Source organism: Phyllobates terribilis, unplaced genomic scaffold, assembly GCF_046119375.1.
Source record: "Phyllobates terribilis strain yellow unplaced genomic scaffold, ASM4611937v1 Scaffold_3__8_contigs__length_932513732, whole genome shotgun sequence".
In the NCBI taxonomy this organism is placed as follows: domain Eukaryota; kingdom Metazoa; phylum Chordata; class Amphibia; order Anura; family Dendrobatidae; genus Phyllobates; species Phyllobates terribilis.
The window spans coordinates 29,452,854-29,477,501 of record NW_027362763.1 but is presented as its reverse complement, the minus strand read 5'-3'; the positions used below and the strand labels follow the sequence as shown (position 1 = coordinate 29,477,501).

Genomic DNA, 24,648 nt, shown 5'->3' with positions numbered 1-24,648 from the left:
TCCTGACCATCCCTGTATCTCTCTCCTCGGGGACCTCACACTTCTCTTTATGTTTGAAGGAAAACATGGGGACCCAGGCCAAGACCATGAGGTCCCAGGTGAAGAAGAACACGGTGAAGGATAAGCTGAAACTGGTCCAGAACTTCCTGCAGAAGCTGCGATTCCTGGCGGACGAGGTGGGATATGATACGGGCAACACCAGATAGGACTCTGGGGCTCCTAGTTGGAGGGACCCCAGAACAGGCTCTCTTCCTCCTCCCCAACTGTATCCCTGCACTCTCCTCGCCCTCCAATAAGGAGGCACTTGTTAATACTGTCCTCCAAGAGGAAGGAAGAACGGAGCTGGAGAATGGCGGTCTACAGATCGGCGTCGTCCCCTTTGGACTATAGGTTAGGGATGAGCCCATTGTGGCTTCCCTTCTGGGGACATGCAAACCTTCCAACTTTACAATCCCCATTTGTGGGACATGTTAAGCCCCGTCCAGATTTTCACACGAAGCTTTCCAGAAATGCCTTCTTTGGACACATTTACATAAACCTCACTCCTGAACTATTTTGCACATTACGATGTGGATTATTGGCAATAATCCGTCCCTCTCCCCCCCACAGCCTCAGCACAGTATCCCCGACATCTTCATATGGATGCTGAGCAATAACAAACGTATCGCCTACGCCCGCATCCCCTCCAAAGATATCCTGTACTCCATCGTGGACGAGGAGACCGGGAAGGATTGCGGGAAAGTCAAGTGCGTCTTCCTTAAGGTAAGTGATGTCATCGGGATGAAAGTCATAGCTGATCCTTGTACAAGACATAACATGTAGGACCATAGCTGGCCCATGTATAGAACATAATATGTAGGACTATAGCTGGTCCATGTATAGAACATAACATGTAGGACCATAGCTTGTCCATGTACATGACATAACATGTAGGACCATAGCTGGCCCATGTATAGGACATAATGTGTATGACCATAGCTGGTCCATGTATATGACATAACGTGTAAGACCATAGCTAGTCAATGTATAGAACATAATGTGTAGGTCCATAGCTGGCCCATGTATAGGACATAACATGTAGGACCATAGCTCGTCTATGTATATGACATAATGTGTAGGACCATAGCTGGCCCATGTATAGGCCATAACGTGTAGGACCATAGCTGGTCCATGTACAAGACATAACATGTAGGACCATAGCTAGTCCATGTATAGAACATAACGTGTAAGACCATAGCTGCTACATGTATAGGACATTACACCTAGGACCGCATCTGGTCCATGTATAGAACATTACACCTAGGACCATAGCTGGTCCATGTATAAAACATAACGTGTTGGACCATAGCTGGTCCATGTATAGGACATTATACCTAGGACCATAGCTTGTCCATGTATAGGACATTACACCTAGGACCATAGCTGGTCCATGTATAGAACATAACGTGTAGGACCATAGCTGGTTCATGTATAGGACATTACACCTAGGACCATAGCTGGTCCATGTATAGGACATGTAGGACCATAGCTTGTTCATGTATAGGACATTACACCAAGGACCATAGCTGGTCCAAGTATAGGACATGTAGGACCATAGCATAGATATTTATGTCCTCTTGTTCTCCATCCATTAAGCTGCCCGGCAAACGAGGCTTCGGCCCTGCCGGCTGGACGGTACAGGCCAAGATGGAGGTCTACATGTGGCTAGGCCTGAACAAGCAGCGGAAGGATTTTCTGTGTGGTCTTCCATGTGGATTCGAAGAGATTAAAGCGGTGAAGGGGCCAGGATTGCAGTGCTTCCCTCCAATCTGCCTCAGCTACACAAGTAGGCGCCAATATTGAGATGTTCTCCTGGGGGATGATGAATCCTTAGAGGGAAGAGGCCCACCCTTTGCATTAGGGCACCCTTTCCTCCATGTCTCCTCCATGTATATGGCTCAGCATCTTCTATATGTCTTCCAGAGAAGCAGGTGTTCCAGTTGCGGGCGCACATGTACCAGGCTCGCAGTCTGTTTGCCGCCGATAGCAGCGGCCTCTCCGACCCTTTTGCCCGAGTCTTCTTCAACACTCAGAGCCAGTGCACAGAGGTGAGTCCAGGCCCGCCCAGTCCTTTATTGGGTGGAGAGATGGGGGTGTCACATTTGTTTGTGCTCCTTTCCACCTCAGGTCCTCAATGAGACGCTCTGCCCAACGTGGGACCAGTTGTTGGTGTTCGATAACGTGGAACTGTACGGAGAAGCAAACGAGATGCGAGACGATCCCCCCATCATAGTCATTGAGATCTACGATCAGGACACCATGGTAAGAGCCATTCGCCTTTGTATTTTTTATCGGCGGAGATTCAGGTGCCGAGATCCCCGGTAATCAGCTGAGCGCTGCTCTCCTCCAAGACTGAAAATGGCCTGTGTAGGCTTTCTGTAGAGTCCATCTTCAGTCTTGGAGCAGAGCAGCACTCGCCTGAGCTTTTCCGATCCTTTATTTCAGTGATCAGTGGAGATATATCTAAAATTTTGACCTATCTCTGACATATCAAAAAGTTTTCCGACAGTGCAAGGTGCACAAGTTTATGGTTAACCACCATTTCGGATTTTTTTTTCCAGGGTAAGGCTGACTTCATGGGCAGAACATTTGCTAAACCAGTAGTGAAAATGGCCGATGAAAGGTATTGTCCTCCCCGATTCCCACCACAATTGGAATATTACCAGATTTACCGTGGAAACTCAACCGCTGGAGACTTATTGGGGGCCTTCGAGCTGCTTCAGGTATGAAATGGCCCATGTGTTATTTTGGAGGTTGCCTCATCTGGTAATGCCGGATGATCCGAAGTTCCTGAACTAAGTCACAATGGGTTAAAACCACAATGGAGGCCAAGAGATCCAATAGAGGACATCCTCATCTTATATATTAATCATTTTACTTCTATAGCGCAAACATATTCCGCAGCACTTTATAAATCCGAGGTCATGTGCAGAGAATATCAGAGACAACAGAGTAACACAGAGGTCAAGAGGAGTGAGGGCCCCAATCACAAGAGCTTACAATCTATAAAGAAGTAGGGGGGACACAAAAGCTAAAAAAGTGTCATCTGTGATAAAGGGATTCTTGTAAACTTACTCCTGTTAATATCTGTATATGTCCAGATACAAAGTGCTACAAAAGCATGCAGTGTGGGGGAAATATGAGAAAAAGAAAACAGAAGAAAAAGTGTAGGAACGGAGAATTAAATGTATTAGATCAGTGAAGTGATGTCATAGGCCTAAAAGCACAGTTACACGGTTAATGCAGTTGAAAAAAGACAAATGTTCATCAAGTTCAATGTGTTTTTAAACTGTGTATACTGGGACTTAACCAGATTACCCGAGGAAGTGTATTCCAGATAATTGGTGCAGCACAAGAGAAGTCTTGGAGACAGGAGTGGGAATTACAGATTATTTAGGATGTTAGTCTTAGGTCTTTAGCGGAATAGAGTGCATTTCTAAGGTGGTAGACAGAGATAAAGAGGAGATATAGGGCGGTGCAGCACTGTGGAGAGGATGGTTTAGAGTAGTAGACAGAGATGAAGAGGAGATGTAGGTGGTGCAGCACTGTAGAGAGAATGGGTAGGGTGGTAGACAGAGATGAAGAGGAGATGTAGGGATGTGCAGCACTGTGGAGAGGATGGGTAGAGTGGTAGACAGTGATGAGGAGGAGATGTAGAGAGGTGCAGCACTGTAGAGAGAATGGGTATGGTGGTAGACAGAGATGAAGAGGAGATGTAGGGATGTGCAGCACTGTGGAGAGGATGGGTAGAGTGGTAGACAGAGATGAGGAGGAGATGTAGGGCGGTGCAGCACTGTAGAGGGGACGGGTAGGTGGTAGACATAGATGAGGAGGAGATGTAGAGCACTGCAGCACTGTGGAGAGGATGGGTAGGTGGTAGACAGAGATGAGGGAAGAGATGTAGGGCGGTGCAGCACTGTGGAGAGGACGGGTAGGTGGTAGACAGAGATGAGGAGGAGATGTAGGGCGGTGCAGCACTGTGGAGAGGACGGGTAGGTGGTAGACAGAGATGAGGAAGAGATGTAGGGCGGTGCAGCACTGTGGAGAGGACGGGTAGGTGATAGACAGAGATGAGGAGGAGATGTAAGGCGGTGCAGCACTGTGGAGAGGATGGTTTAGAGTAGTAGACAGAGATGAGGAGATGTAGGGTGGTGCCGCACTGTAGAGAGAATGGGTAGGGTGGTAGACAGATGAAGAGGAGATGTAGGGCGGTGCAGCACTGTGGAGAGGATGGGTAGAGTGGTAGACAGAGATGAGGAGGAGATGTAGAGCGGTGCAGCACTGTGGAGAGGACAGGTAGGGTGGTAGACAGAGATGAGGAGGTGATGTAGGGCGGTGCAGCACTGGAGAGGATGGGTAGGTGGTAGACAGAGATGAGGAGGAGATGTAGAGCGGTGCAGCACTGTGGAGAGGACAGGTAGGGTGTTAGACAGAGATGAGGAGGAGCTGTAGAGCGGTGCAGGACTGTGTAGAGGACAGGTAGGTGGTAGACAGAGATGAGGAGGAGATATAGGGCGGTGCAGCACTGTGGAGAGGAGAGGTAGGATGGTAGACAGAGATGAGGAGGAGATGTAGGGTGGTGCAGCACTGTGGAGAGGATGGGTAGGTGGTAGACAGAGATGAGGAGGAGATGTAGGGCGGTGCAGCACTGTGAAGAGGATGGGTAGGTGGTAGACAGAGATGAGGAGGAGATGTAGGGCGGTGCAGCACTGTGGAGAGGACGGGTAGGTGGTAGACAGAGATGAGGAGGAGATGTGAGGCGGTGCAGCACTGTGGAGAGGACTGGTAGGTGGTAGACAGAGATGAGGGAGGAGATGTAAGGTGGTATAGTACTGTAGAGAGGATGGGTAGGGTGGTAGACTGAGATGAAGAGGCGATGTAGGGCGGTGCAGCACTATGGAGAGGACGGGTAGGTGGTAGACTGAGATGAAGAGGAGATGTAGGGTGATGCAGCACTGTGGAGAGGACAGGTAGGTGGTAGACAGAGATGATGGAGGAGATGTAGGGCGGTGCAGCACTATGGAGAGGACGGGTAGGTGGTAGACTGAGATGAAGAGGAGATGTAGGGCGATGCAGCACTGTGGAGAGGACGGGTAGGTGGTAGACAGAGATGATGGAGGAGATGTAGGGCGGTGCAGCACTGTGGAGAGGATGGGTAGGGTGGTAGACAGAGATGAGGAGGAGCTGTAGAGCGGTGCAGGACTGTGTACAGGACAGGTAGGTGGTAGACAGAGATGAGGAGGAGATGTAAGGCGGTGCAGCACTGTGGAGAGGATGGTTTAGAGTAGTAGACAGAGATGAGGAGATGTAGGGTGGTGCCGCACTGTAGAGAGAATGGGTAGGGTGGTAGACAGATGAAGAGGGGATGTAGGGCGGTGCAGCACTGTGGAGAGGATGGGTAGAGTGGTAGACAGAGATGAGGAGGAGATGTAGAGCGGTGCAGCACTGTGGAGAGGACAGGTAGGGTGGTAGACAGAGATGAGGAGGAGATGTAGGGCGGTGCAGCACTGTGGAGAGGATGGGTAGGTGGTAGACAGAGATGAGGAGGAGATGTAGAGCGGTGCAGCACTGTGGAGAGGACAGGTAGGGTGGTAGACAGAGATGAGGAGGAGCTGTAGAGCGGTGCAGGACTGTGTAGAGGACAGGTAGGTGGTAGACAGAGATGAGGAGGAGATATAGGGCAGTGCAGCACTGTGGAGAGGAGAGGTAGGATGGTAGACAGAGATGAGGAGGAGATGTAGGGTGGTGCAGCACTGTGGAGAGGATGGGTAGGTGGTAGACAGAGATGAGGAGGAGATGTAGGGCGGTGCAGCACTGTGGAGAGGATGGGTAGGTGGTAGACAGAGATGAGGAGGAGATGTAGGGCGGTGCAGCACTGTGGAGGGGACGGGTAGGTGGTAGACAGAGATGAGGAGGAGATGTAAGGTGGTATAGTACTGTAGAGAGGATGGGTAGGGTGGTAGACTGAGATGAAGAGGAGATGTAGGGCGGTGCAGCACTATGGAGAGGACGGGTAGGTGGTAGACTGAGATGAAGAGGAGATGTAGGGCGATGCAGCACTGTGGAGAGGACGGGTAGGTGGTAGACAGATGATGGAGCAGATGTAGGGCAGTGCAGCACTATGGAGAGGATGGGTAGGTGGTAGACTGAGATGAAGAGGAGATGTAGGGCGATGCAGCACTGTGGGGAGGACGGGTAGGTGGTAGACAGAGATGATGGAAGAGATGTAGGGCGGTGCAGCACTGTGGAGAGGATGGGTAGGGTGGTAGACAGAGATGAGGGAGGAGATATAGGGCAGTGCAGCACTGTGGAGAGGACAGGTAGGGTGGTAGAAAGAGATGAGGAGGAGATGTAGGGCAGTGCAGCACTGTGGAGTGGACGGGTAGGGTGGTAGACAGAGATGATGACGAGATGTGGGGTGGTGCAGCCATGTGGAGAGGACAGGTAGGGTGTAGACAGAGATGAGGAGGAGATGTAGGGCGGTGCAGCACTGTGGAGAGGACGGGTAGGTGGTAGACAGAGATGAGGAGGAGATGTAAAGCGGTGCTGCACTGTGGAGAGGACGGGTAGATGGTAGACAGAGATGAGGGAGGAAATGTAGGGCCGTGCAGCACTGTGGAGAGGACAGGTAGGGTGGTAGACAGAGATGAGGAGGAGATATAGGGCGGTGCAGCACTGTGGAGAGGACGGGTAGGGTGGTAGACAGAGATGACGAGGAGATGTGGGGTGGTGCAGCCCTGTGGAGAGGACAGGTAGGGTGGTAGACAGAGATCAGGAGGAGATGTAGGGCAGTGCAGTACTGTGGAGAGGATGGATAGGTGGTAGACAGAGATGAGGAGGAGATGTAGGGCGGTGCAGCACTGTGGAGAGGATGGGTAGGTGGTAGGCAGAGATGAGGAGGAGATGTAGAGCGGTGCAGCACTGTGGAGAGGACGGGTAGGTGGTAGACAGAGATGAGGAGGAGATGTAAGGCGGTGCAGTACTGTGGAGAGGATGGGTAGGGTGGTAGACAGAGATGAAGAGGAGATGTAGGGTGATGCAGCACTGTGGAGAGGACGGGTAGGTGGTAGACAGAGATGAGGAGGAGTTGTAGGGCAGTGCAGCTCTATGGAGAGGACGGGTAGGTGGTAGACAGAGATGAGGGAGGAGATGTAGGGCAGTGTAGCACTGTGGAGAGGACAGGTTGGGTGGTAGACGGAGATGAGGAGATGTAGGGCAGTGTAGCACTGTGGAGTGGACGGGTAGGGTGGTAGACAGAGATGAGGGAGGAGATGTAGGGCAGTGCAACACTGTGGAGAGGACAGGTAGGGTGGTAGACAGATATGAGGAGGAGATGTAGGGCAGTGCAGCACTGTGGAGTGGACGGGTAAGGTGGTAGACAGAGATGATATGGAGATGTGGGGTGGTGCAGCCCTGTGGAGAGGACGGGTAGGGTGGTAGACAGAGATGAGGAGGAGATGTAGTGTGGTGCAGCACTGTAGAGGACAGGTAGGTGGTAGACAGAGATGAGGAGATGTAGGGCAGTGCAATACTGTGGAGAGGACAGATAGGTGGTAGACAGATATAAAGAGGAGATGTGGGGCGGTGCAGCACTGTGGAGAGGATGGGTAGGGTGGTAGACGGAGATGAGGGAGAAGATGTAGGGCCGGGCAGCACTGTGGAGAGAACAGGTAGGGTGGTAGACAGAGATGAGGGAGGAGATATAGGGCGGTGCAGCACTGTGGAGAGGACGGGTAGGGTGGTAGACAGATGATGAGGAGATGTGGGGTGGTGCAGCCCTGTGGAGAGGACAAGGAGGGTGGTAGACAGAGATGAAGAGGAGATGTAGGGTGGTGCAGCACTGTGGAGAGGATGGGTAGGGTGGTAGACAGAGATGAGGGGGAGATGTAGGGCAGTGAAGTACTGTGGAGAGGATGGATAGGTGGTAGACAGAGATGAAGAGGAGATGTAGGGCGGTGCGGCAGTGTGGAGAGGATGGGTAGGGTGGTAGACAGAGATGAGGGAGGAAATGTAGGGCTGTGCAGCACTGTGGAGAGGACAGGTAGTGTGGTAGACAGAGTTGAGGAGGAGATATAGGGCGGTGCAGCACTGTGGAGAGGACGGGTAGGGTGGTAGACAGAGATGAGGGAGGAGATGTAGGGTGGTGCAGCACTGTGGAGAGGATGAGTAGGGTTGTAGACAGTGATGAGGGAGGAGATGTAGGGCAGTGCCGCACTGTGGAGAGGACAAGTAGACAGGGATGAGGAGGAGCTGTAGGGCGGTGCAGCACTGTGGAGTGATGAGTAGGGTTGTAGACAGTGATGAGGGAGGAGATGTAGGGCTGTGCAGCACTGTGAAGAGGATAGGTAGGGTGGTAGACAGAGATGAGGAGGAGATATAGGGCGGTGCAGCCCTGTGGAGAGGATGGTTAGGGTGGTAGATAGAGATGAGGAGGAGATGTGGGGTGGTGCAGCCCTGTGGAGAGGACGGGTAGGGTGGTAGACAGAGATGAGGGAGGAGATGTAGGGTGGTGCTGCACTGTGGAGAGGATGAGTAGAGTTGTAGACAGTGATGAGGGAGGAGATGTAGGGCAGTGCCGCATAGTGGAGAGGACAAGTAGACAGGGATGAGGAGGAACTGTAGGGCGGTGCAGCACTATGGAGAGGATGAGTAGGGTTGTAGACAGTGATGAGGGAGGAGATGTAGGGCTGTGCAGCACTGTGGAGGGGACAGGTAGGGTGGTAGACAGAGATGAGGAGGAGATGTGGGGTAGTGCAGCCCTGTGGAGAGGACGGGTAGGGTGGTAGACAGAGATGAGGGAGGAGATGTAGGGCGGTGCAGCACTGTGGAGAGGATGAGTAGGGTTGTAGACAGAGATGAGGAGGAGATGTAGTGTGGTGCAGCACTCCAGAGGACAGCTAAGTGGTAGGCAGAGATGAAGAGGAGATGCAGGGCGGTGCAGCACTGTGGAGAGGATGGGTAGGGTGGTAGACAGAGATGAGGGAGGAAATGTAAGGCCGTGCAGCGCTGTGGAGAGGACAGGTAGGGTGGTAGACAGAGATGAGGAGGAGATATAGGGCGGTGCAGCACTGTGGAGAAGACGGGTAGGGTGGTAGACAGACATGAGGGAGGAGATGTAGGGTGGTGCAGCACCGTGGAGAGGATGAGTAGGGTTGTAGACAGTGATGAGGGAGGAAATGTAGGGCAGTGCCGCACTGTGGAGAGGACAAGTAGACAGGGATGAGGAGGAGCTGTAGGGCGGTGCAGCACTGTGGAGAGGATGAGTAGGGTTGTAGACAGTGATGAGGGAGGAGATGTAGGGCTGTGCAGCACTGTGGAGAGGACAGGTAGGGTGGTAGACTGAGATGAGGAGGAGATGTAGGGCAGTGCAGCACTGTGGAGAGGACAGATAGGGTGGTAGACAGAGATGAGGAGGAGATGTAGGGCGGTGCAGCCCTGTGGAGAGGACGGTTAGGGTGGTAGACAGAGATGAGGAGGAGATGTGGGGTGGTGCAGCCCTGTGGAGAGGACAGGTAGGGTGGTAGACAGAGATGAGGGAGGAGATGTAGGGTGGTGCAGCACTGTGGAGAGGACGGGTAGGTGGTAGACAGAGATGAGGTAGGAGATGTAGGGCAGTGCAGCACTGTGGAGAGGATGAGTAGGGTTGTAGACAGTGATGAGGGAGGAGATGTAGGGTAGTGCCGCACTGAGGAGAGGACAGGTAGACAGGGATGAGGAGGAACTGTAGGGCGGTGCAGCACTGTGGAGAGGATGAGTAGGGTTGTAGACAGTGATGAGGGAGGAGATGTAGGGCAGTGCCGCACTGAGGAGAGGACAGGTAGACAGGGATGAGGAGGAACTGTAGGGCGGTGCAGCACTGTGGAGAGGATGAGTAGGGTTGTAGACAGTGATGAGGGAGGAGAAGTAGGGCTGTGCAGCACTGTAGAGAGTTTTCCGTTTTACATTCATGACAGGAATACAAGGCCCCATTCTTGGGCTTCCAGAACCCCTTCCTCAGGATTCTATATTCTAGAATGGTAATAAATTTATTTCTTAGGATTCACCCTTTAACTTGTTAATGTTAGAACCTTGCTCTTAGGTTTTTTCCTTTGCTGGTCACATGACCTTGTTGGCCTATTTAATCCTGCTCCGCCCTTCTGGCTTTGCTGGACTTCATTGTATAACTACTTTCTAGCTAGCCTGTGCTCTGTATCTAACTCTGTTAGTTTGCTTGGTCTACTGACCTCTATGTTCTATATATTTTGTTTGTTCGTCTGTCTGCTACTATTTCTGTTAGGAGGTGTCCCATTTTCCTCCCAGTCCTTAGTACTTGCAGGGATTCCTTCCCCACATCTATAGGTCTCCGTACAGACTAGCTTAGGACTTTAGCATGTCTGATCGCAGGATCAGGTCCCCTGTTACATCGTAGGGATTCAGCTGAGTTCTATCGTAGGGACAGATCTCATCTCTTTCCTTAGCTCTGGTAGCAGAACATAACAGTAAGTCCAGCCAAGCCAGAAGGGCGGAGCAGGATTAAATAGGCCAACAAGGTCATGTGACCAGCAAAGGAAAAAACCTAAGAGCAAGGTTCTAACAGTATACACCCTTGGAATTTAAACAGGCAATACGGGCATGACTGACCATTTTTTTTTCTTTCTTCATACGAAGCTCACAGCCTTTAATCAAATGACCAGATTTTCTGCAATAGAAACACAAGCCTTCAGAAAATCTACGGTCTTTTTCTTGAGAGCGAGGTGCCACCGATCCAATCTCCATCGGTTCACCACTGTTAGTACACACATTCTCATAACCAGAAACTGGCATAGCAGAGGATTTGCTCTCATTAACCCTTGCACGCAGTCTCCTATAGCGGTGCTGAGAAAGAGGAGAACATTTTACAAGAAGGTGTTGTGATAGCTGCTTTGGACTCCGTTTTGGAAGATGAGATTCTTAAAGCACAGGAGAATGCCCCATCTAACGCTCCCCATGGGAGGTTGTTTGTGCCTGGGACCTTTAGGAGAGATTTGTTTGTTGAGTGTCACGAATCTCGGTTGGCAGGTCATCCCGGAATCTCTGAGACCAAGAGACTGGTGGGTCGCAGTTTTTGGTGGCCTGGATGGCAGAAGGAAGTCATTAAGTGGGTGCGTCAATGTACTATATGTGCTAGATCTAAGTCCTCACATACTCCTGCTGCGGGGTTGCTTTGTCCTTTGGAGGTTCCCAGTGCTCCTTGGACACATTTGGCTATGGACTTTATAACTGACCTTCCCCCCTCTGAGGGTTTTACTGTCATCTGGGTGGTCGTGGATTGTTTTAGCAAGATGTGTCACTTGGTTCCCTTCGTCAAACTGCCCTGCGCTAAAACTCTCGCTAAGGCCTTTGTCAAGGAAATTGTCAGACTTCATGGCGTTCCTACTGACATTGTTTCTGATAGGGGTCCTCAGTTCGTGGCTCGTTTTTGGCGTGCCTTTTGTGACAGGTTGGGAGTTCATTTGTCGTTCTCGTCCGGATATCATCCTGAATCTAATGGCCAGACAGAAAGGAAAAACCAGGATGTTGAGCAGTTCTTGCGTTGTTTTGTGGCAGACAATCAAGAGGGGTGGTCTGAGTTTCTGCCACTTGCTGAATTTGCTCTGAACAATCATACATCTTCTTCTGCTGGTTGTTCGCCTTTTTTTTGTTGTTCTGGGAGACATCCGTCGTTTGGGTCGTTCTCCAAGTTGGGATCTGCCGTGCCTGAGGAGGAGAATTTTTCCGGTGATTTGGAGAGAGTTTGACAGGATGTGCGTGGTAATCTTCAGGAGGCCAACAGAAAATCTAAGGACTACTTTGATAGGAAACGACAGGAGGTTTTGTTCGCTGTTGGTGACATGGTTTGGTTGTCCTCTAGGAATCTGCGGTTGAGGATTCCTTCTAAGAAATTGGGTCTCAAGTTTGTAGGGCCCTTTAAGGTGCTTCAGGTTGTCAACCAATCTGCTGTTAGGTTGGAGGTTCCTACCTCCTAGAGAATTAATCCGGTATTTCATGTCTCTCTGTTGAAAAAAGCTGTTGTATCGGATTGTGACGCCTCTGCCTCTGTTCCTCCGGTGGTGGAGGACGGGGAATATGAAATTTCTCGCATCCTTAACTCTAGACGGTATAGAGGTAGTTTGCAGTATCTTGTGACCTGGAAAGGTTTCGGACCCGAGGATAACTCTTGGGTGAGGTCGGATGATGTTTCCGCGTCCAGACTTATCAGAGCGTTTCACAGGAGATTTCCTGATAAGCCTGGTCCTAGGGGATCCGGAGGATCCTCTTAGAAGGGGGGGTACTGTTAGAACCTTGCTCTTAGGTTTTTTCCTTTGCTGGTCACATGACCTTGTTGGCCTATTTAATCCTGCTCCGCCCTTCTGGCTTTGCTGGACTTCATTGTATAACTACTTTCTAGCTAGCCTGTGCTCTGTATCTAACTCTGTTAGTTTGCTTGGTCTACGGACCTCTATGTTCTATATATTTTGTTTGTTCGTCTGTCTGCTACTATTTCTGTTAGGAGGTGTCCCATTTTCCTCCCAGTCCTTAGTACTTGTAGGGATTCCTTCCCCACATCTATAGGTCTCCGTACAGACTAGCTTAGGACTTTAGCAGGTCTGATCGCAGGATCAGGTCCCCTGTTACATCGTAGGGATTAAGCTGAGTTCTATCGTAGGGACAGATCTCCTCTCTTTCCTTAGCTCTGGTAGCAGAACATAACAGTTAAACTATCAACTGACTTAAAACTAGAGGAGATGATAATCTGCTGAGATGCACAAAGTTGTAGGCCTGGCAGGACCATAAAACGTAATACTAAGAGCAACTGAGAACACAGACCCAGTAATATGAGGTGGTACCATTAATTATAGAATCTGCGGAGATGATAGCAACAGGTCAAGTGTCACAAAGGTTAAACAGCAGAATAAACAATAGATGATATATATACAGTACAGAACAAAAGTTTGGACACACCTTCTCATTTAAAGATTTTTCTGTATTTTCATGACTATGAAAATTGTACATTCACACTGAAGGCATCAAAACTATGAATTAACACATGTGGAATTATATAGTTAACAAAAAAGTGTGAAACAACTGAAAATATGTCTTATATTCTAGGTTCTTCAAAGTAGCCACCTTTTGCTTTGATGACTGCTTTGCACACTCTTGGCATTCTCTTGATGAGCTTCAAGAGGTAGTCACCGGAAATGGTCTTCCAACAATCTTGAAGGAGTTCCCAGAGATGCTTAGCACTTGTTGACCCTTTTGCCTTCACTCTGCGGTCCAGCTCACCCCAAACCATCTCGATTGGGGTCAGGTCTGGTGACTGTGGAGGCCAGGTCATCTGGCGTAGCACCCCATCACTCTCCTTCTTGGTCAAATAGCCCTTACACAGCCTGGAGGTGTGTTTGGGGTCATTGTCCTGTTGAAAAATAAATGATGGTCCAACTAAACGCAAACCGGATGGAATAGCATGCCGCTGCAAGATGCTGTGGTAGCCATGCTGGTTCAGTATGCCTTCAATTTTGAATAAATCCCCAACAGTGTCACCAGCAAAGCACCCCCACACCATCACACCTCCTCCTCCATGCTTCACGGTGGGAACAAGGCATGTAGAGTCCATCCGTTCACCTTTTCTGCGTCGCACAAAGACACGGTGGTTGGAACCAAAGATCTCAAATTTGGACTCATCAGACCAAACCTCAGATTTCCACTGGTCTGATGTCCATTCCTTGTGTTCTTTAGCCCAAACAAGTCTCCTCTGCTTGTTGCCTGTCCTTAGCAGTGGTTTCCTAGCAGCTATTTTACCATGAAGGCCTGCTGCACAAAGTCTCCTCTTAACAGTTGTTGTAGAGATGTGTCTGCTGCTAGAACTCTGCGTGGCATTGACCTGGTCTCTAATCTGAGCTGCTGTTAACCTGCGATTTCTGAGGCTGGGAACTCGGATAAACTTATCCTCAGAAGCAGAGGTGACTCTTGGTCTTCCTTTCCTGGGGCGGTCCTCATGTGAGCCAGTTTCTTTGTAGCGCTTGATGTTTTTGCACCTGTACTTGGGGACACTTTCAAAGTTTTCCCAATTTTTCAGACTGACTGACCTTCATTTCTTAAAGTAATGATGGCCACTCGTTTTTCTTTACTTAGCTGCTTTTTTCTTGCCATAATACAAATTCTAACAGTCTATTCAGTAGGACTATCAGCTGTGTATCCACCAGACTTCTGCACAACACAACTGATGGTCGCAACCCCATTTATAAGGCAAGAAATCCCACTTATTAAACCTGACAGGGCACACCTGTGAAGTGAAGACCATTTCCGGTGACTACCTCTTGAAGCTCATCAAGAGAATGCCAAGAGTGTGCAAAGCAGTCATCAAAGCAAAAGGTGGCTACTTTGAAGAACCTAGAATATAAGACATATTTTCAGTTGTGTCACACTTTTTTGTTAAGTATTAGTGTTGAGCGAACATGCTCGACACTGCTCGGTACTCGCCCGAGCATCACGCTACTCGGGATGTTCGGCGAGCACCGAGCATTTCCGGGTTACTCGGGCGGGAGCTCGGGTCTCTGCCCTGCATGTTTAGCGCTCTTTACAGAGCCAATGAACATGCAGGGATTGCCAGCCAGTGACTGTAATGCCGCAGCCATGTTGGTTGAGGGCATTACAGTGATTGGCTGGCCGCACAGCGTCACCTCGAGTATTTAAAACCGGGCGCCGCCATCTTGGACACAGTCGCTCCGGATCAGACAGTGTAGGGACAGCGCTGCTGATTTAGGGAGAGATATATCCTGCAAAATAGTTAGTGTAGGGTCTGTAAAGGCTGTCAGATCAAACAAACAGTCCTTCTCAGGACTAATATCCCTCCCAGATATCAGGCAGGCAGGCTGTATAGGAGACGCAGTGGTTATACCAGCAAACACTGCATTACAGTCCTGTGTGCTGCTCCTGTTGCTGAAATTGCTGGACTTAGCTCCAGGTCCCGGGGGCCAGGAAAAATCCTTTTTTTTTTTAATCTAAATCCTCTTTTTTTTTTCCTCCTTCACAATGTACAAATACCCATCTTATTAACCTTTTGGTGCCCACTCCCCCCAAAAAAAAAAAGTGTGCCTCTGATTTTTCAGACACAAATATATCTGTTGAAAATAGTCTGGTGTAGGCCAGAGAGACAGAAGTGTGCTTTTGCTGTTCCACGGTAAAAAATCTCTATTATCCTGTTTTTGGCATTTTTTGCTGTAAAAAAAAAAAAATAGTGTCTCCCTGATTTTTCAGACACAAATATATCTGTTGAAAATAGTCTGGTGTAGGCCCGAGAAATACAAGTGTGGTTTTGCAGTTCCACGGTTCAAACCTCTGTATTATCCACTTTTGGGCCATTTGTATCTAAAAAAAACAGTTTGAGTGTGTCGCTCACTGTTCAGCCGCAAATATATATATATTTTAAAAAGCCTGGTATACACCAGTAAATTATAACTGTGGTTTTGCCATCCCACGGTAAAAAATCTCTATTATTCAGGTTTTGGTAGTTTTTTCCGTAAAGAAAAACAGTAGTGTCTCCTGACTGTTGTGACACAAAAATATATCTGTTGAAAATAGTCTTGTGTAGGCCCGACATCCCAGTGTGGTTTCGCAGTTCCACGGGTCAAATCGCTGTACTATCCAGTTTTGGGCCTTTGGTATCTCAAAAAAAAGCAGTTTGAGTGTGTCGCTCACTGTTCAGCCGCAAATATCTCTATTTAAAAAAGTGTGGTATACCCCAGTGAACAATAACTGTGGTTTTCCTCTTCCACAGTTCTAATCTACTCTTTATTACCCTTTTGCCATTGATAGTGCAAGTGTAAGCTATTTTACTTCATTTACAATGGGCAAGGCGTGTGGCAAGGGACGTGGAAGTGGACGTACTGGTGATGGTTCGTGCAGAGGACGGAGCCGTGGCCAAGGTGAAAATGTGCCACAACCAACAGCCACATCTTCTCGCTCCCACTTCTTGACCGAATTACTAGGGAAGCACAGAACAACACCAGTATTGAGAACTGATCAGTGTGAACAGGTTATTAATTGGATAGCAGATAATACTTCCAGTTACCTGGGCACCACCACCTCCGGTCTGTCTTCCACACGGTCAACTCTTAGTAGCCGTGAGTCTCGACCGCATACTCCTCCTCACCCTGATCCTCCTTCCTCCCACCATGCCGAGTGTCGTCAGACAGCAAGTGATCCCACACTTGGACACTCTGAAGAGCTGTTCACTGGTCCATTTCCATATTTGGGCCCCTCGCCTGATACGCTTGAAGTGGTGGAAGAGGAGATCCCATGTTGCGATGCCCAAATATTTGAACAGCCACGGCCACAGGAAGTCGACATTGGCAATCTGTCACAAGAGGTGGACGATGACGAGACACAATTGCCAGGAAGTGAGGAGGAGGATCGTGGTGCGCAAGTGGAAGAGGAGGAGGTGGTGGATGATCTAGTAACTGACCCAACGTGGAAGGAGGACACGCAGAGTGAGGCCAGCAGCACACAGGGGGAGGGAGGCAGAGTACCCCAACAGGCAGGAAGAAGCAGTGTGGTGGCCGCAGACAGAAGGCAGGCAACCGTTCCCCGTAACACCAACACGAGGGACGTTGCCAGTACAAGCGGTAGGTCTTCTAGAGTCTGGAATTTTTTTAAAGACTCTGCTGATAACCCCAAAAAGGCCATATGTTCCACTTGCCATGCCAGCATCAGCAGGGGTGACAAAACTACCAGCCTGACCACCACCAGCATGATCAGGCACATGGCAGCAAAGCACCCGACTTTGTGGGGCGAAACCCAGGGTCCACGACCAGTGTCAGCGGGTGTCACCACTGCTTCTTCCACTGTTGTGCGTGCAATAGAACCCCCTGTTGTGTGTGCAAGGCAATACCCAGTCCATACTGCATGTAAAGATGCCCCCTCCTCTCAGTCTTCACTTGTTATGGCAGTTTCTCAAGAAACAGCATCAACGTCCACGTCCCACCGCAGCGTTCAATTGTCCATATCCCAGACCTTTGAACAAAAGCGCAAATTCGCAGCTAACACCCCACAGGCCACAGTCCTAAATTCGCACATTTCACGACTGCTTGTGTTGGAAATGCTGCCTTTTAGGCTGGTGGAGACGGAATCCTTCCGCAATCTTATGGCGGTTGCCGTCCCTCGGTACTCGGTCCCCAGCCGACACTATTTTGCCCGGTGTGCCATCCCCGCACTACACAAGCATGTGTCCCAAAACATCTGCCGTGCCCTCAACAACGCAGTTACTGGGAGAGTCCACCTGACAACGGACACGTGGACAAGTGCTTGTGGCCAGGGACGGTACATCTCTCTGACGGCACACTGGGTAAACATAGTGGAAGCCGGGACCCAGTCAGACCTTGGGACAGAACACATCCTCCCCACACCGAGGATTGCGGGCCCTATGTCAGTCAGAGTTGCCCCCACAGTGTACAGCTCCTGCGCATCCTCCTCCTCCTCCTCCTCCTCATGTTCAGCCTCCATCTCAGATATCACCACATCAGTTGCAAGCTGGAAGCATTGAAGTACTGCCTCCGCCAAGCGGCAACAGGCTGTGCTGAAACTCATAAGCTTAGGTGATAAACCTCACACTGCTTGTGAGTTGTGGACAGCTGTGAAAGAGCAGGCAGATCTGTGGCTGAGACCGCTGAACCTACATCCCGGCATGGTCGTGTGTGACAATGGCCGTAACCTGGTGGCGGCTCTGAGGCGAGGTGAGATCACACACGTACCATGCCTGGCTCATGTGCTTAACCTCGTGGTTCAGCGGTTTCTTAAATCGTACCCCGAGTTGCCAGATCTGCTCGTGAAAGTACGCCGCCTGTCAGCTCATTTTCGCAAGACGGCTACAGCTTCCGCCGCCCTTGCTGTGTTGCAGCAGCGTTTGCAGCGTCCGTCACACCGACTGGTGTGTGATGTCCCCACACGCTGGAACTCTACCCTCCACATGTTGCAAAGGATTTGTGAGCAGAAGAGAGCAGTTGTTGAGTACCAGCTGCAACAAGGCCGTCGATATTCAGGTCAGACTCCACACATAAGACCTCAGGAGTGGACCTGGATGTCTGACATATGTACCATCCTGACAAACTTTGAGGAGGCCACCAAGATGGTGAGTGGCGATGACGCCATCATTAGTGTCAGCATCCCACTTGTCTGTCTTTTGCAACGCTCTCTGCAGAGAATTAAAGAGGAGGCATTGCAGCCAGAGTATGATGAGATGGATCAAAAAGCCGTAGCGGGCGATTACACACAGCCCAGCCTCATCTCATCCCAACGTGCATTGGGGGACAATGAGGGAGAGGAGGAGGAGGAGGAGGAACAGGAGCTGCTATCATGCGTTGTAGACGGTAGTACCTGTACAAGTGTCATACCGTCGGTTCAGCGTGGGTGGCCTGAGGACAGGGGGGAGGAGGAAGAGGAGGAGGAGGAGAGCATGGTCAGTCGTCATCTTGGTGAGGACACGGAAATCTTGCCCGTTACCAGTCTGGCACGCATGGCTGACTTTATGTTACGCTGCCTTAACCGTGACCCTCGCGTTGTCAAAATGTTGGGTGACAGTCATTACTGGTTGGTGACACTTGTAGACCCACGCTACAAGGAGAACTTTCACTCTCTTATTCCTGAGGTGGAGAGGTCTACAAAAATGGGGCAATACCAGAAGGCCCTTGCTGCAGAACTCTTAAAAAAATTCCCATCTGAACACGCTAGCGGCAGAGGTCACAGTTCATTGCCCAACCAAGGCGTACAGGCGAGAGAGATGCAACTCCAATCCAGCAGAGGCAGGGGAACACTGTCAATGTTCTGGGACAGTTTTCTGACACCCGCCCAGCTTACAGGCCCTGAGGCGCGGGGTACTCTCACAAGGAGTGGAAAGTTTCAAAAGATGGTGAGGGAGTACCTTGCCGATCGTACCAGCGTCCTCCGTGATTCCTCTGTGCCTTTTAATTATTGGGTATCCAAGCTGGACACTTGGAATGAACTCGCTCTGTACGCCTTGGAGGTCCTGGTCTGCCCTGCCGCTAGCGTGTTATCGGAGCGTGTTTTTAGTGCCGCTGGGGGAATTATAACTGATAAGCGCACTCGCCTGTCAACTGACAATGCTGACAAGCTGACCCTTATCAAAATGAACAAGGGCTGGATTGGGCCAGACTTCTCATCACCACCAAATGACAGCAGAGTAACATAAAGTCAAATCCACTGTGTTATTTCGGGAGGTGTATTCACATGCACCGCTTCACACCCACACATGGGTATACGCTTCCTCGTTTCGGCTGTTTAATCTTCTTCTCCTTATCCTCAGCCTCCACCACCACTATACCACCAGGGTGCCAGCATTGCAAGTTCCTCCGTCCTAATTTTTGGCAGCTTTTGCTGGGAAAGCATAAGCAAATACCATGGGACATCCACTCCCCAATAATGGGACTTATGTTTGTAATATGCTGTACTGCATGGCTCTTGTAAGGGGCATTGCAAGTTGCTCCGTCCTAATTTTTGGCAGCTTTTGCTGGGAAAACATAAGCAAATGCTATGGGAGACCCACTCCCCAATAATGGGACTTATGTTTGTAATATGCTGTACTGCATGGCTCTTGTAAGGGGTATTGCAAGTTGCTCCGTCCTAATTTTTGGCAGCTTTTGCTGGGAAAGCATAAGCAAATACTATGGGAGACCCACTCCCCAATAATGGGACTTATATTTGTAATATGCTGTACTGCATGACTCTTGTAAGGGGCATTGCAAGTTGCTCCGTCCTAATTTTTGGCAGCTTTTGCTGTGAAAGCATAAGCAAATACTATGGGAGACCCACTCCCCAATAATGGGACTTATGTTTGTAATATGCTGTACTGCATGGCTCTTGTAAGGGGCATTGCAAGTTGCTCCGTCCTAATTTTTGGCAGCTTTTGCTTGCAAGGCATAAGCAAATACTATGGGACACCCACTCCCCAATAATGGGACTTATGTTTGTAATATGCTGTACTGCATGTGACGCTCCCCCTGGGCCGTGTGTACACTTGTGTGGGATACCCGGTGCCGGGTCTCTGGGGTCTGTAGTCTCCGTGGCGGTGACCCGGTCCCGTGGCTCAGGCTGGTCAAACCAGTGGCAATCTTTCTTAGGTTTTGAGGTTAATTGTCCGACTGCGCCACCCGTGGATTACGGTCAGGGAGTACCACCGCTGCGAGGCAGACCGCTGAGGCTGGTGTTGTGTGCGCAGCATAAAATGGGATAACTCCCCTCGGGAGGAGTATAGCCTCAGGGCAGTGAGTGTGGATGATGGGGGTGATGGTGCACGAGCGCAGCAGGAACGACTGAGAGTCTTTGCAGTGCAGTTCAGGGTCTTTACTGATGATTATAAGGTAGACCCTCCCGGGAGTACTGGCTAGCTTAAGAGGCCTGGTCAGTCTGTGAGCAAGCAGGAGTTCCCCTGGCCAGGTGGAGTTGTAGGCCTCCCCGTCTGTCTGCACTCTTCCTGGCTACCTTGCTGTAAGCGGGTAGAAGTAGCCCACGTCCCTGAGTGTACCGTGTAGTGCTCACCCGTATGGCTGGTGACTTGGGGCCTTCCGTTAGTCTCTGCTCCACGACGGCGGTGCTGGTCCCTTGCTTGTGACTGAGCCTCCGGGCTTCTATGGCCAGAGGACCTGAAATCCCCTGCCGGCTGGTTTCTGCTGCTGGATATATAAGTCCTCACAGCTTCGGACTCCTGTGTCCGGTTCCTATTGTCTTCTGCCAGGGCGAGCTCTGCTCAGCTTCCAGCCCCTGGTCTTTAGCTCCTAGCTCCTACAGAGCTCCTTGCTGTTACTTTCCCTTGCTCTCACTCTGACTCTGACTGTTCTCTGACTCACTCAACCCCGCCCCAGATCCAGTTTATAAGGGCAGAATTCTCCCCTCCCAGGACTGGGGCAGGAGGATGTTGCATGTTTAAGGGATCCTGACCAGGAAACCTCCCACTTGCTCTCCGACGTAATCTCTATTACTGTGGTGACCAGACCCCTGGGGTGCCACACATGGCTCTTGTAAGGGGCATTGAAGTACCTCATAATTTTTGGAAAGCCTTCCATTCACTGCTTAGGCCAACAGTGCACAGGAGACCCAGTTGCTATAAATGGAAAAAAAGGTTTAGTTAACGCCCTCTGACCTCCATGTCACTTTCAAGGGGCATTGGAGTGGCTCGAAATTTTTGGTAGGCATTGCACTCACTGTATGCCCTATAACTGTGTAGCCGAACCGCTACTTTTGTTACAGAAACATATCCTACAAGACATATCTGGTTGACTGGCCTGATATTGATGTGAATGGTCTCTGTTCCTCCTGCTCTTTCTCTTTGCCACTACCTCATCCATTTATCACCTGAAGATTTGTTTTAACGGGAGTCATACAACTTGGATAGTAGCAGGAAAACATCCAGCAATCCTCGGAGGAGGTAGGATATGCGCCAAAACGCTGACCTCCTCAGGCCTAGCCGCTACTACATACATGCGCTTGCATTCCAAGAAAACAAAGCAGATGCTAACTTCTATCATCCTCATCATGCTCCTCACCTTGGCACTCTCAACTCCCCTGATGGAGAAGCCAGGGCCCACCGGAGGAGTCTGATAGTCTGGTGGGCTCGGCCAATGCTGCCCTAAAGCAGGCCAGGCTAAGAAAAGTGTGGGAAAGGTTACCGGTACAAATAGGGGTGGCTGGGGACCGAGTATGGACACCCGGCCACCCCCTGGAGGCTGGGGAGCAAGTGGGGACACCCGGCCACCAGGCGGCTGGGGACTGAGTATGGATACCAGGCCGCCGACACAGCCATGACGTGGTGGCCAGATTCCGTCTCCACATGCCTAAAAGGCCCAATTTAAAGTGCAAGCAAGCAAGCAGTATGGTATTGCAGCCTGGGGGTGGGTGGGTGGCAGGCTGCATACTTGCGCTTGCATTGCAAGGAATGGGAGAGGTACAATTGAACACTGCCCTGGGACAAGGACTTGAATGGGGATAGTTGCAAGTCTGCAACGACAGGTGCAAGGTGGGAGGCATCTTCGCATGTACCATGAACAGGGGTTTGGCATGCACACACTACAGCGGAATAGGCTCTCCTTCCCACTAAATGCACTGGGGAGGGCACAGGTAATGTTTTGGTATACACGCTTAATCTTATGTATAAGGCACACCAGGACAAATAGGGGCGGCTGGGGACTGAGTATGGATACCTCGCTGCCGAAGCAGCCATGAGGTAGTGGCCAGCTTCGGCCTCCTCTAAACTAAAAGGCCCCATTTCAAGTGCAAGCTAGCAGTATGGCATTGCAGCCTGGGGGTGGGTGGGTGGCAGGCTGCACACTTACACTTGCATTAAAAGAAAACATAGCAGATGCTAACTTCTGTCATCATCATCATGCTCCTCACCTTGGCACTCTCAACTCCACCGATGGAGAAGTCAGGGCCCACCGGAGGAGTCTGGTTCTCTGGTGGGCTCGTCCAATGCTGCCTAAAGCAGGCCGGGCTAAGAAAAGTGTGTGGGGGGATGTTCCAAGGAGAAATGGGGGTGGCTGGGGACCGTTTATGGACACCCGACTGCCCCCAGGAGGCTGGGGACCGTGTGGACACTTGGCCGCGGGGCGGCTGGGGACTGAGTATGGACACCAAGTTCAAGCAAGCAAGCAGTATGGTATTGCAGCCTGGGGGTGGGTGGGTGGCAGGCTGCATACTTGCGCTTGTATTGCAAGGAATGGGGGAGGTACAATTGAACACTGCCCTGGGACTAGAACTTGCATGGGGATAGTTGCAAGTCTGCATCTTCTGATGCGGCAAGGATCACTTATGATGGGCACACTTTTAGACAGTGACCTGGGAGTCAGAGATGCTTCCAGGGGTCTTCCCCATGCTGTTCCCATGTCTTTTCAGCACTTTATGCATGTGTCACACAGCACATGGCCAGATAAGGTTGTAAAATGTTAAAATGACATTTCCCGGTGAATGCATTTGTCATAGTTGAAAGCAATACAAAAGTGCAAAAACGCATAAAAAATGCTACTTGTGAACATAGCCCAAGGTGTGGAGGAGTATTTTTGTTTTTGGTCATTTATTTTAACTTATACACAAGTCTTTTCCCTGGAAAGGATGTTCCTTAACATATTTCACAGGAAAAAAGTTTCACTTTCGTTTTATTGTGAGCCTGTAAAAGTGGCTTAATACCTCTGACCACGTTGTTAACAGCAGTGACCTGGGGGTCAGAAATGCTTCCTGGGGCGATCCCCATGCTGTCCCCATGTCATTTGAGCACTGTCACTATCGTTTTGGGCACTTGTTAGGCTTTTAAAAGACTGCCGGGGGGTGCCGCCGCAAAAATGCTCAGGTCTCCCATAGACTAACATTCGGCTCGTTGCTCGGGTCGAGCACCCGAGTATCACGGCGAGCTCGGCCCGAGCTTCGAGCACCCGAGCATTTTAGTGCTCGCTCAACACTATTAAGTATATAATTCCACAAGTGTTAATTCATAGTTTTGATGCCTTCAGCGTGAATGTACAATTTTCATATATATATATATATATATATATACACACTGTTCAAAAAAATAAAGGGAGCACTTAAACAACAGAATATAACTCCAAGTAAATGAAACTTCTGTGATATCAAACTGTCCACTTAGGAAGCAACACTGATTGACAATCAATCTCACATGCTGTTGTGCAAATGGAATAGACAATAGATGGAAATTATTGGCAATTATCAAGACACCCTCAATAAAGGAGTGGTTCTGCAGGTGGGGACCACAGACCACATCTCAGTACCAATGCTTTCTGGCTGATGTTTTGGTCACTTTTGAATGTTGGTTGCGCTTTCACACTCGTGGTAGCATGAGACGACCCACAGAAGTTGCTCAGGTAGTGCAGCTCATCCAGGATGGCACATCAATGCGAGCTGTGGCAAGAAGGTTTGCTGTGTCTGTCAGCGTTTTGTCCAGAGGCTGGAGGCGCTACCAGGAGACAGGCCAGTACACCAGGAGACGTGGAGAGGGCCGTAGGAGGGCAAAAACCCAGCAGCAGGACCGCTACCTCCACCTTTGTGCAAGGAGGAACAGGAAGAGCACTGCCAGAGCCCTACAAAATGACCTCCAGCAGGCCACAAATGTGCATGTGTCTGCACAAATGGTTAGAATCCGACTCCATGAGGGTGGTATGAGGGCCCAACATCCACAGATGGGGGTTGTGCTCACAGCCCAACACCGTGCAGGACGCTTGGCATTTGCCACAGAACACCAGGATTGGCAAAGTCGCCACTGGCACCCTGTGCTCTTCACAGATGAAAGCAGGTTCACACTGAGCACATGTGACAGACGTGACGGAGTCTGGAGACGCTGTGGAGAGCGATCTGCTGCCTGCAACATCCTTCAGCATAACCGGTTTGGCAGTGGGTCAGTAATGGTGTGGGGTGGCATTTCTTAGGAGGGCCGCACAGCCCTCCATGTGCTCGCCAGAGGTAGCCTGTCTGCCATTAGGTACCGAGATGAGATCCTCAGACCCCTTGTGAGACCATATGCTGGTGCGGTTGACCCTGGGGTCCTCCTAATGCAGGACAATGCCAGACCTCAAGTGGCTGGAGTGTGTCAGCAGTTCC

At 50.3% G+C, this 24,648-nt stretch overlaps 1 protein-coding gene across 16 annotated transcripts in view; it reads left to right on the top strand.

Moving 5' to 3' along the window:
* OTOF (otoferlin) overlaps nucleotides 1-24,648 on the top strand; it is a 628,499-nt gene that overhangs the window by 534,145 nt on the left and 69,706 nt on the right. For all 16 annotated transcript variants that reach the window (XM_073673817.1, XM_073673815.1, XM_073673810.1 and 13 more), the window contains 6 exons: nucleotides 60-176; nucleotides 610-762; nucleotides 1,636-1,825; nucleotides 1,963-2,087; nucleotides 2,167-2,301; nucleotides 2,601-2,762. In XM_073673817.1, coding sequence (XP_073529918.1) covers nucleotides 60-176; nucleotides 610-762; nucleotides 1,636-1,825; nucleotides 1,963-2,087; nucleotides 2,167-2,301; nucleotides 2,601-2,762 — 882 coding nt within the window. The remainder of the gene's footprint in view (nucleotides 1-59; nucleotides 177-609; nucleotides 763-1,635; nucleotides 1,826-1,962; nucleotides 2,088-2,166; nucleotides 2,302-2,600; nucleotides 2,763-24,648) is intronic.